Source organism: Neofelis nebulosa, chromosome 8, assembly GCF_028018385.1.
Source record: "Neofelis nebulosa isolate mNeoNeb1 chromosome 8, mNeoNeb1.pri, whole genome shotgun sequence".
Taxonomy (NCBI): domain Eukaryota; kingdom Metazoa; phylum Chordata; class Mammalia; order Carnivora; family Felidae; genus Neofelis; species Neofelis nebulosa.
In genome coordinates this window covers 105459989-105472640 of record NC_080789.1, presented here as the reverse complement: position 1 = coordinate 105472640, position 12652 = coordinate 105459989, and the positions used below count along the sequence as shown (strand labels likewise).

At 45.1% G+C, this 12652-nt stretch overlaps 1 protein-coding gene and 1 long non-coding RNA gene across 7 annotated transcripts in view; one reads left to right on the top strand and one right to left on the bottom strand.

The window, feature by feature from the left end:
* Window positions 1-785: 785 nt before the first annotated feature.
* LOC131520191 (uncharacterized) lies at window positions 786-9557 on the bottom strand. Its single transcript, XR_009265972.1, has 2 exons — window positions 9352-9557; window positions 786-972 (listed from the first exon to the last, which is right to left on the bottom strand). It is a non-coding gene; the product is annotated as an uncharacterized LOC131520191 (long non-coding RNA).
* SLC6A13 (solute carrier family 6 member 13) overlaps window positions 5947-12652 on the top strand; it is a 34565-nt gene continuing 27859 nt past the window's right edge. For 2 of the 6 annotated variants that reach the window (XM_058744087.1, XM_058744081.1), the window contains exons 1-2: window positions 5947-6045; window positions 8874-9080. In XM_058744087.1, coding sequence (XP_058600070.1) covers window positions 8879-9080 — 202 coding nt within the window. In that variant the 5' untranslated portion in view covers window positions 5947-6045; window positions 8874-8878. Of the gene's footprint in view, window positions 6046-8873; window positions 9081-10338; window positions 10569-10624; window positions 10802-11077; window positions 11239-12652 lie in introns of those variants that run through there. The other 4 variants (XM_058744083.1, XM_058744082.1, XM_058744086.1 and 1 more) reach the window with 4 other exon arrangements.

The following is a 12652-nucleotide window of genomic DNA, read 5'->3' as shown; positions in this document are numbered from 1 at the left end:
TCATTATTCACCTCTTTCCAAAAAAGCTATGTTTAATCCCATGGGCTAGCAACAGCCCAAATAAACACAATGCTACAGCTGTGCTTGGTAGCCTTTTTCTTGTCTTTTTTTTCCCACCCCTCCTGGAGTTAAAGTGTAGCATGGTATTTATAAGTAGTGGACTTTGAAATCTTGCAAGCCTGAGTTCAAATTCTGCCCCACCATTTCTAGGTACGTGACCTTGAGTAAGTTATTTACTTCTCCCTAAGCCTATGTGTTCTCATTTTTAAGAAGTCGAAATAGCAGTTTCTCCCCCAAATGTGGGGCAACCCGATGGGTGGAAGCTTGCAGCACGGGAGGTGAAAGAATTCACCCGAGGCAGAACAAGGGAGATAGAAGTTTGTTGAATGCACTGGAAGGGAGCTGCATGCAGGACAGCAGAGCAGAGACTGTTATGAGGCAGGGGTGTGGGCTGTATTTTAAGGGGAGGAGGAGGAGGTGTGGGAATATATGTAATTTTCCTTTTTTGTTACCTGTGTCCGGGTTTATGTAACCCATTGGTCAGCTAGGGATTATGGATACTTTGAGGTGGGTCACCTGATGGCCCTGTCTGTATTCAGCCAAGAGGCTGGGGTCACCTCACTCAGGCTTCCATCGGTCAAGCCTGTTGCCCAAAAGGGGCCTCTACATCTGTTTCATAGGCTTTCTCTGGGGGTAAAATGAGATGGTGCACGAATAGCACTTACACGGTGCCTGGCACACTGGAAGTGCCTGATACAACTAGTAATGGTGATGATTGACATTAATATTCTTTGTCATTAGTTTTATTTCTTTAAGACCTTGGGCTGACAGAAGTTAGGCTATCCCATGTGGAATCAAACACAGCATAGTGAAGAGTCATCAACATTTTCAGTATCACCTGTGTTAACAGGGCTTTTCACAACAGGGTCAATCAAGTACTTGAAAAGCAGTAGTCAGGGAGCAAACGATAGTCTTTGGGAAAAAAAACAAAACAAGCTTTTTATATAAATTAGTTTTAGACTTAAAGAAACATTGCAAAAATAGTCCAGTTTCCCTTCACCCTGCTTTCTCTAATGTTAACATCTTACCAAACTGTAGCACGATTGCCAGAATCGGGGACGTAACATCGGCAGAGCACATTCAAAACTAAGTCCTTCTTCATATGCCACCAGTGTTTACACTAATGTCCCTTTTCTGTTCTAGCATCCTACCTAGGATCCTATGTGGGATCCCAGGTTACATTTAGTTATTATTTCCTTCAGTCTCCTGTGGCCTAAGACAGTTCCTCAGTTTCCTTGTCTTTCGCGACTTCGATGCTTTTAAAGAGTAGTAGTTATTTCGTCCAGTGTCCCCCACTCTGGGGTTGTCTTATGTTTTCTCGTGACCAGACTCAATCTTTGGTGAGGATACCACAGAAATGTTGTGTTTTTCTTAGTACATCATCTCCTGTGGTTCGTGATGTGGGTATTGATAGGTCTTATTATGGGAGATGTTGACCTTGGTCACTTGGTTATGATGGTTTCTGTCTGATTTCTCCACCATGAAGTTACTGCCTCTTAGTAGTTAATAAATACCTTGGAGGAGATACTTTGAGACTATGTAAACTCTGTTCCTCTTCAAATTCTCACCCACTAATTTTAGCATTCATTGGTGGATCTTTTCTCCAATTATTACAGTGGTATTTGCCTAATGGTGAGTTTCTATTTCTTGCTTTCCTTCTACTTTTATTAATTGGAATTCTACTGTATAGGAGAGCTCTCCTTTCTCCCCCATTCATTTACTTCATTGATTATATACTTATATTAGCATGGACTTGTGAATATATTTTTTCCTTTGGGTTAAAACCCATTATTATCCTTATTCATATTGTTGCTTGAATTGTTCCAGTTTAAAAAAAAACAGGGGCGCCTGGGTGGCGCAGTCGGTTAAGCGTCCGACTTCAGCCAGGTCACGATCTCGCGGTCCGTGAGTTCGAGCCCCGCGTCAGGCTCTGGGCTGATGGCTCGGAGCCTGGAGCCTGTTTCCGATTCTGTGTCTCCCTCTCTCTCTGCCCCTCCCCCGTTCATGCTGTGTCTCTCTCTGTCCAAAAATAAATAAAAAACGTTAAAAAAAAAATTTTTAAAAATAAAAAATAAAAAAAAACATAATTTGTTGTCTAGTTTATTCACTACTTCCTTTCTTCCCTTTCAGGGTGATATTTGAAAAGATCAAAGAGGTCAAACAGTTCCTCACCCCTGTGGTTAAACAGAACTAACTATGCCTATTAATTTAAAGATTTCCAGAGGAACCCACCACTTCCCTCACCAACCAATTCCAGTGTTGACACTGGAGTTGCTCAGAAATATTCTTTCTGAAATGAATCATGCTCCTTCTAAAATTTATTTGCCCTTGTGTCACTCCTAGTAGAGACAAAAAATTGCTGGGGGAGTATATCATAGCATATTGGCATTTAAATATGCCCAGGGTCAATTGGATAGAAGCCAAGACCTCCCAGGCCCACTTTCTCCATCGTTCACTTTATTTCATGCATCCTGTTTGGGGAGCACATCCTCGCATTATCCTCACTAACAGGCCTGAGTGAGTCTTAGAACTTACGCAGACTCTTGAGAATTCTGGAGTACTGGTTCTAGTGTTACCTTTTCCCAGATTCCCTGACCCAGGAGACAAAAGGATAATGGCAATGTGAAGGAGATGCAAAGCTAGTCCTGCCTGATTTGTGCTTAACCCCAAACAGGGAGTTATGAAGAATTGTCATGAACACTCATTTACCAGTGGTTTTCAAACTTTTTAAAACTTTGGTCAACCTAAACAAGGCAAATGACCTACAGCATTGGGGCGCCTGGTGACTCAGTTGGTTGAGTGTCTGACTCTTGATTTCAGCTCAGGTTGTGATCCCAGGGTTATGGGATTGAGCCCTGCATGGGGCTCTGCACGGAGTGTGGGGTTCGCTTAAGATTCTCTCTCTTCCTCTCCATCTGTCCCTCTCCCTTAAGTGTATTCTCTCTTTCTCTCTCTTAAAAAAAAAAAAAAGACCTACCACATCAATTCCTACTTTATGGAAAAAAAAAGAAATTGAGGGTAACAAAGATTTGGAGAGGAATAAAATAGCAAAAGAGCAATCAAAATGGTAATATGTGGGGCGCCTGGCTGGCTTAGTCAGTGGAGCATGTGACTTTTGATCTCAGGGTTGTAAGTTCAAGCCCCACATTGAGTGTAGAGATTACTTAAAAATAAAATTTAAAAAAGTGGTAATATGCAAGTGGTTATGTAAAAACAATAGGATCAACCAGCAAAACAAAACATTCCTTAACATGAGAGCAGCAACTCAAAACTAGCTCAGCCTGATCTTAATGATGACCTGATCCCTGACAGTCTTTCCTGGAAACTGGGAACCCCAATTTTTACACATAGAGGGCATAGGAGGGGCTGTGCAACATTGCTAAAGGCTGTATGGTATCTTTATATATGTGATGTGTATATATATATACATATATATATATCTGAGGCCTCAGTAAACTCAAGTTATCTGGTCTTTTTTTTTTTTCTTTTAATTTAGAGAGAGTGTGAGTGAGGGAGAGGGGCAGAGGGAGAGAGAGAATCTTCAGCAGGCTCCACGCTCAGCACGGAGCCCATGTGGGGTTGGACCCTCTGGGACCATGACCTGAGCTGAAATCAAGAGTCAGACGCTCAACCCACTGAGCCACCCAGGCGCCCCTATCTGGTCATTTTTGAATACAGATACCAGAGTTTCCAACCTAACAGTTCAGTTACAAGGTTATTAGTAAGTACCACTCAATGGTAAATAAAAATAGAAGTTAACAGTGTTGGCTTTGAAGACAGACTTTTTTGCAACCTCTCTCAGAGAAGATATTTGGTCTCTTGTTTTACAGTTAAGTAAGATAGAGGGATGGTTAGAAGGGGAGAGGAGACGGAGCTGCTGAAATACAGGAATAATAATCTCTGTGAGGCTCCTTGGGTATTGTCATAACGCGCTGCCGTGCCCCTTGCTGCCATCCCTGGAGGGGATGTTGCAGATGAGACAGAAGAGAAATAGAAACTGTGTTAGAATCTCGGATTTACCTTCTTTTCTACTCCTCTGTGTCCTTTCAGGCACATTTCTTTTGTTTTTAATCCCATTCAGTCATCCACCCCCACCGCATGACTATTTCTTACTGTTTGGCCTGACATTCAAGGCTTGCTCTGTATTAGGCCCTTTACATATGCCCATTTTCTCCCGAAACCTCAACTCAACCCTGCAAGGTAAGCACCTTTTCATAGATTTCTTGAAAATAAGGTTCAAGCAACAAGGCCACAAACTGGAAAGTGATGGAGGCAGGACTCAGCCCTGGACCTCGGCGCCTAGGCGGTGTCCTGGCACTGCACTGCGCCCCAGCCGGTGGCTCTGGGGGGCTCTGCTGGCCAAAGACGCAGCCTGCCTTCACCACAGCCGGGCCCTGGGCTGCTCCTGCCCCGACACTGAGTGCCCAGGACAGCGCCCGCCCCCTCTTCACAGCCGGCTTTTTCACTTAGGAGGACTTTAGGGCTTTGCTTTGTTGGAAAGTTTGGCACTTTCTTTTCTTATTGGTTTAAAGAGTTATTTCAAAAAATCAACTCTAGCACGTTATTTAAACATTCAAACCGACCCCAAAGCTTAAAAATTTAAGCAGAAGTGGAAAATGTCCCTTACTTCATTTTTCATTTCCTGACCCCAACCCCTTCTCTCCAGATAGAGCTACTATTAATTGTTTAGTGAATGCTTTTTCTGACTTTTCTTTTTTCTTTTTTTTTAAGATTACTTATTTTGAGAGAGAGAGAGAGAGAGAGAGAGAGAGAGAACAAGTGGGGGAGGAGCAGAGAGAAGGAGAGACAGAATCCCAAGCAGGCCACCACACCACTGGTGCAGAGCTTGATGCGGGGTTCAAACTCACGAACCAGGAGATCATGACCTCACCTGAAATCAAGAGTCAGACGCTGAACTGACTGAGCCACCCAGACACTCCCAGTTTTTCTATATGTATATAAATGTGTGTGTGTGCATGTATGTGTGTTGAGGAAGTTTTCCTGGCTTCTCAGTTGTCTGTAATCTATATATCTTTACTTTTTTGTTTTCTAATGAAAGTTTTCTTTTATTGAACTTTATGCATATAATTTTGCCAGTAAAACAAAAAGTACAAAATAAAAAATAGATAATATGGTACAACTTTCAATGATCGATAGTTTTTTCATTCCATCAATGTATTTTTTTTAATTGAGGTGTAGTTGATTCACAGTATTACATTAGTTTCAGGTGTACATATGTATCTTTATTCTAATCACGGTCTACACCAAATCAGAACCTATAGAGGCATAAGAGAAATGTACACTAAAATTTTTTTCAATGTTTTTTTTTTTTTTTTTTTGAGAGAGAGAGAGAGAGAGAGAGAGAGAGAGAGAGACAGAGTGCCAACAGGGAAGGGACAGAGAGAGAGGGAGACAGAATTCCAAGCAGGCTCCAGGCTCTGTGCTGTCAGCACAGAGCCCGATGTGGGGCTTGAACTCACGAACCATGAGATCATGACCTGGCCAACTGAGCCACCCAGGTGCCCTGAAAAATGTACATTTAATCTGCACAGCACCCAACCCAAGGGACACCTATTCCTGATGTGTGTATAGGAGTACAGGAGCGCTGGGGCTAGAAAGGGTGGAAGGTGGGATCCCTCTAAGGTGACCCTGAGGTTGCCGGTGGGGGGAGGGGTGGGCAAGAGCACATGAGCTCTGGGGGAGAAGACTAGCTGCCTAGCCTCACAAGCAACTGGCCTGACCTGCCAGGGTGTACTCGCACTCCCCAGGCTGTGAAATGACTCCGGTGTGTAAGTCTGCTGCTCAGGGGGAGGGAAAGTGGGGTGGGGAGGCAGGAGGAGGAATGTGGGCAGGGCCAAGTTTAGAATTACAAGTGCAAGTGCCGCAGAGGAGTTGGAACCACACTTTAAATAGCCAGCACCTTCCCCTTCCCCCTTAGATAATTCTTCTCCCCCTGACTGGACCTCTGGCAGCAGCTGCACTAAGGTTCGTAATATGTTCTCTCTCTCTCTCTCTCTCTCCCTCCCTCCTTCTCTCATTTTTCTGTTTCTGGGTCTCAGACTATAGGATGGGATCATAGGACTTACAACCAAAGGATTTTTTGATCCTCCTAGAATATATGTTCCTGACATTCATGTGTGTACATGCAAAGCCTAGATGCTATATTCTTGGCTTTCTGAAACTGCAGTGGCTGTTGACTTAAGGGACAATGCGATTTAGAGAAAGAGAGCCCTAGATTGAGCAGAAAGGAAAGCTTTTTTCTCTGTGAAATGAGACAATGAGCAACTCTTTGACAAGATTGAAAGAAACTACAAATTTGAGTGCCTGTTATTCTGCTAAGTCCTTTACTTTATATGCATAACCTCATCTAATCCTCCCCACTTTTACAGATGAGTGAACGAAGGCTCAGAGTAATTAATTAACTTCTCTGAAGTTGGGCAGCGAGTGGTACAGCACAGACCTAAGATTTGTACCCGGCTTGTCTGACTCTACAACTCATGACCTTTTTGCTGCACCACACAACCTCTGAGAAAGAGTACCCTAATGAGGCAAGGGACCCAGGATAGGGCTACTGTTTCTTCTAGGGTCTGAGAAGATGAAGGAGTGGAGGGAGATGGCATGCCATCATCGGAAGACACCCATCGGATGGTAAAGGGAGGCTGAGAAGTGGCACAAGACGTTAGACAACCTTCTCAAAAGGACTGAGGAAGCTTGCTTCTTGGGACCAGCTGCTTGGATTTCTCCTTCTCAGTGTACACTCTTTGGAACCTATTCCCTGATTTATCAAATAAGCAAAGATCCCTACTGTTCCTTGACTTTCTCTCTAACTTTTTGAATCCTGAAGGTAGCCCCCGCTGGGGAAACTGAACCATAGGAGAGTCTGGCCAGATGGGGCTCCCAATGAGAAAGTTCTGTTAACATGAATTTTTCTTGAGGGGCACAAAAATGTCCATCTGCTTACTTCTCTGGAAAGGGGGCCACTGTGAAAAATCAGGGAGAGTCATTAGAAGATGCTTATTTAGACATGCTGAGAGACGCCTGGGTGGCTCAGCTAGTTGAGCATCTGACTTGATTTCACCTCAGGTCATGATCCCAGGGTCATGGGATCGAGCCCCATGTAAGGCTCTGCACTGATCGTGGAGCCTGCTTGCGATTCTCATTCTCTCTCTCTCTCTCCCTCCCTCTGCCCCTCTTCCCTGCTCATGCTTTCTCTGTCTCTCTAAAATAATTAAAAAAAAAAAAAAAAGACATGCTGATAAACCTGGGCAGCCAATTAAATCGAGAGCTTTAATTGAAAAAGCAGGGACAGAGTGGGTTCAAGTCCCACTTGTACAAAATTTACTCGCTATATGACCACAGATATGTCATTTAACCTCTCTGAGCTGCACCTTCCTTATTTACAAAGCAGAACTAATACTGCTTACGTTTCAGGGTGGTTGTGTGGATTAAGTGAAATAAGTATATGTAAAGTGCTTTGTAGTAGTTACTCTTTACGTGTGAGCCATAGCAGATCTTATCTTCAATCTCAGTAAGAGTCTAGAATAGGGCAGGGGAGCGTTTGGAACTGTGGCCCTTTATTCATTTCATGTTGTCTTCTCTACTGAAATAGATTCCCACATGTTTCATCACCAACAAAGAAAAAGAGCCCATAGTTCATCTTTCTCTTATGTTGACTTCAGAGAGAGGTAGAAAGATAGCTGGGAAGGTCAGTCCATCTTAATTCAGAATTCCAGGGCCCACTCAGCTTCTCCCATTCCTTTGGAAGGATTTCTTTTCTTTTTTTTTTTTTGAAAGAGAGCGAGAGTGCACTTGAGGCGGGGGCAGAGACAGAGAGAGAGAAAATCCCAAGCAGGCTCCTTGCTGACAATAAAGAGCCCGACTCAGGGCTCAAACTCACAAACTGTGCGATCATGACCTGAGCTGAAATTAAGAGTTGGACACTTAACTGACTGAGCCGCCAGGAGCCCCTGGAAAGAGTTTTTAAAAACTTGCTTTTATTTTAATGTTACAAAATAAATCATGTTCTTTGATGAAAACATAGAAAATAGAAATAAGGAAAATATTCCTATAATCTAACCACTGAGCAAGAAACATTTTGGTGGATATCCTAGTCTTTTGATGCATACACTTTATAAAATGTTTTCCAAGCATGATCATATCATATGTGCTATTTTATAATTTTTCACTCCACATATCGTGAACACTTTCATTTCATTACACTTTCTTCTGCAACACAATTTTTCATGATTATATATTAGTCTGTTGTATGTATGGGCCATAATTTCTTAACCTGTGTGTGTTTTCTAATTTTTTGCTGCTGTAAACAATGAACATCCTCAGTGCCAAATCTTTATCCACAGTCACAATTATTTCCCTGGAGTAAATTCCTGCATGGGAGATTGGTGGGTTTGAGGATCTTTTCCGCTGTCCCCATACAGAATACAGACACTGGAGCACGTGCTAACACAGACAAAGCTGGTTGTAGGATGGTGTGGAGAACTTAGCCCAGGGGCCATGTGAACTCTTCCATGTCCACAAGCCCCAACCCAAGAGGCCCTCCCTAGTGGAAAGAATATCTATACTTCAGCATCAATGCTTTCTTCTTGAACAGTAAAGGAATATACATTCTTAGCAGGTGTTACCCAGGCTTTACCAATATGAGATGCTAAGGAGGACGTGGGTCTATAGGCAAGGAGGTAGGAATTTACTTTCTCCTCGTGCACTTATTCCCTCGGGAGTTTGCTGGTGAAGGAAGGGGAAGGATTTCCTCCCAAGGTTCCCAGCAGTAATAGAACACTCTGCTTGTTTTTCAGGTGGGATGGATAGCAGGATCTCGAGCACAGCCAGCAATGGGGAGACAAAACCAGTGTACCCTGTCATGGAAAAGACGAAGGAAGATGGTACCCTGGAACGGGGGCACTGGAACAACAAGATGGAGTTTGTGCTGTCAGTAGCCGGGGAGATCATTGGCCTAGGCAACGTCTGGAGGTTTCCCTATCTCTGCTACAAAAATGGGGGAGGTGAGAGCTACTGTGCCACCCCACCCGTCCCTGGAAGGAGGATGTCTCCATCTCCTGTAATTATTGCCCCTCTGGGGACTCCCATGGGTGCATAGAATGCTGGAGTTGGACAGCCCCTTACAAGTCAGTAAGGACACTGCAGGAGACTGAGACCTAGAGAGATTATGTAACTCTCCCAGGGGTCTTTCTAGAATGCTATGGCATCATAGACATATGAACATAGGTTTGGAACCAGATGTATCAGAATTTGGATTCTGGCTCTGCTACTTACTCTCTGTGTAGTCTTGGGCAAGTTATTGAGGCCCTCAGAGCCTCAGCTGCTGTTACTGTAAATTCAGATAGTAGTACCTGCCTTTAAGTTGCTGTAAGGATGAGAGGTAATGTATGTAAAGTGCTTAATAAATGGCAGCTATGTTGAAGATGATGTTGATACTGAACTGTCCTGTGGTCTTGAGACTCCTTAGTCTTTGTGTTTTCCCTTTCTCTGCTGGCATTGTGACATTCTCTAAGCCAGTCATTACCCAACCCTTCCCAGTGTCATAACCTTTGATACTAGTGGCTCTGCCTTCAGAATTTCCCACTGAAAGTTTGTGTGTATGCAGTATTAACCCTAACTCTTTCCTAGGGCTTTTTTGGCTTCTCATTCCTCCTATCCCTTCCAGCCTCCTAGAATAACTTTGCTACCCCACAGCAGTGGTGGTAATTTTCCAACCAGTAACTCACTTTCAGGGAATCCCAGACCTCTGTGGGACGCCCTGGAGGGATTTCTCAGGTACTGAAGTGTTCTGGCTGAGCAGTGGGTTATGAACATCTCCTTGTTGATGGGTAAAGCTTATAGGTGTTGGGGCTCCCAGATCTGGTTTGGAAGTGAGGTTGCAGCCTGGGCTGCGGGAGGGGGAAGTGCAGAGGTAGGTAACGCGGGGGAAATGCTGAGGGCAGTGGTTATTCTGGGGCCATGAGGATTGGAGGGTACCCTAATGTGACACCCAGCCTCGTGCAGGGGAGTCGGAGCCTCCAAATGCATTGAGCTCAGTCTCCCGGTGGTTTCGGACAGTGGAGGTGGGAGGGCCGTGGTTTCGGACAGTGGAAGTGGGAGGGCCGGAGAGGAGGGTACAGAGGTCCTCTGAGCCCATGGAACCTATTCTCAGGATTGTGGCAATTGGAGGATTGGCCGTGGAGTTGGAAGTTAATTTGTATGTTTCCAGAGGGGTGGGTATGGGCTGATGCGTCCTTTCTCCCCAGGGATTTCTGGCCAGCAACCTGAAATCACAGGACTTTGTTCCGTGTGCCCTGTGAGGGAAGGAAGGAGGTCTTTCCCCTTTGAACCTAGTCCTGGACACTCCACACGCTTCCCTTCAGAGAACTGGGTGGAGGGACGAGGCTGGTCCAGGGAGGAGGAGGAATCTGGGGGCTAAAGCTGGCCACTGGGACTCTATATCTGGAGCCTAGTAACCAGCTTAGCTCCTCACATGGCAGGAAGATTAGGAGGTGAGCGGCTTTCCCCAAGCCTCTCTGGAATTGGGTAAAGGTTGGCCTGGGAATTAGCAAGAGTGGCACGAAGAGGTGGGAGGGAGTGATATCCAGGTCTGGCGCAAAACCGCTGGGCTGAGAAAGGTGAAGTGAAGGGAACCGTAATAGGAGCAGTGGGGGGTGTGGGCTCACCCTGTTGAGGGAGATTGTCTGGCAGTGTTTGGATCTGAGCTCTGCCTTTGGACTCTGTGGTGAGTCTGTGTAGGCCTGGGAGTGTGTGACATTGTCTCCAGGGGAAATGCAGGCCCAAGAGGAGAAAAGAATCGGGGGGCCCTTGGTTCTTGCTATGGGCTTGTGAGGGAAGAGGGTGGGTATGATGGCTGTGGCTGCTTCCTTCCTGTAGAGAGCCTGCCTTCCAGCATGCTGATTCCGATTGAGAGTGGAGACATTTTCAGGGGTCCCGGATCCAGTCAAACTCTCGGTTTAATCCCTAACACTGCCACCTACAATCTCTTCCCTTGATCAAGTGCAGGGTCTTAGGACTCCTCTTTTCCTTGATGGACGACAGCAGCTGGAGGGAAGTGTTCTGAGGGGCTTTGGAGCTAGAGACTGATGCCCAGGTTTGCTCTGAAGGGCATGAGTCACCCAGGGCCACCGGGGGAATTAATGGAAAGCCTCTTTTGCCAAGGTAAGGGGGACTAACCGAGGAGATGTGTGCTCATGAGAGGGACCTAGATATGCCTGGGTTTTGGGGTTCCCAGCAGCTTAACCTTTCTGTCACCACTCAGCCCCCTTCATCTCCCAGCAAAACAAAGCTCCCACAGAGAATGGGTCCCCACACTTCCTCTTCTCACCCCCTTGTCTGTCAAGGAACAAACTGATGCCTCTTTCTGACCCTTTGCTACCAGTATGGGGAAGGAAGGTGAGGAGAATGGAGACCACTTACATTGATTTGACCCTTTTCCTCCTGCTTTAGTGATTTTATTTAAACCCATGGTCCTCCAACTGGGACCTGGACTCCCAGGGGATGAGAGGAATGTTCTGAGCAAGTTCTGGAGAAGGATGCTGGGGTCCTCTGGGGTGTATCATGCTCAGGTAATGGACCCTATCAGCCTGCTTCTGGGCTTCTGGGCCCTTTCTTCAACTTCCTAGCTTTAAACAGCCACTTTTGTGCTTGGGGCAGGAGGGGAAGATAAGCTTGGCCTTTTATTATTATCAATATTTGTCTAGTGGTGAGGTCAGAGATTAAAAAAGTCCCTAAAATATAATTTTAGTTCCAAACTTAAGAAATACAAATGATGTCTTCTTGGGTTCCTTCTAGCCTTAACATTTGGTAGATCCAATTTGAAGTGAGTTCCAGAGCAGAGAAAGGGCTGAAGCAAGAAGATGATAGAAAAGCAGGTAAACTAGTTAAACACTAGAGTTGAAAACCAGAGAAACTGAGACAGTGATTTAAAGAAGCCCATCTAAAATCAGAAGAAACTGGTAGGCTTGTCAGAGAGATGGATGAGCGAGATGCCTGCCTCAATCATCTCCTAGCTGAGCACAATCCCTGCTGTCCGGGACCTGTGGCCAATCCACCCCCAGATATCATTTTGGAGTCTCCAGTCTCAGCCAGTTGCCCCAGCACACAGCCCACCAAGCCCCGACCCTGCCTGAGTCATTCAACAGCAGTTACAGGGTACAAACCATCTGCCTAGAATTATTCTAAGCTGTTGGGCTACATCTACAAACAGAACAGAACAATTCCCTGTCTTTGTGGGGCTTACATTCTTGAAGAGGGAGCCAGACAATAAACAATAAATGTAGTAAATAAGAAAATTATATAGCATATCGGAAGTTAATGGGTGCTGTGGAAAATGACCAAGTAGAGCTGGGAAAAGAGGATCAGGAGTGTGTGTGTGTGGAAGGGGCACATCGAGAACATTTGAGCAAGGTTTGCCAGGAGTGAGAGGGCTGGTCATGTGGATATCGAGGGTAAAAGTGCTCCAAGCAGAGGACACAAAAGATTTAATAGTAGTAAAGCAAGAGGCTGACTGGCTTATTTGAGGAGTTGCAAGGAGGGGAGTAAATAGAAGCTGAGGTCAGAGAAGTAAATAGGA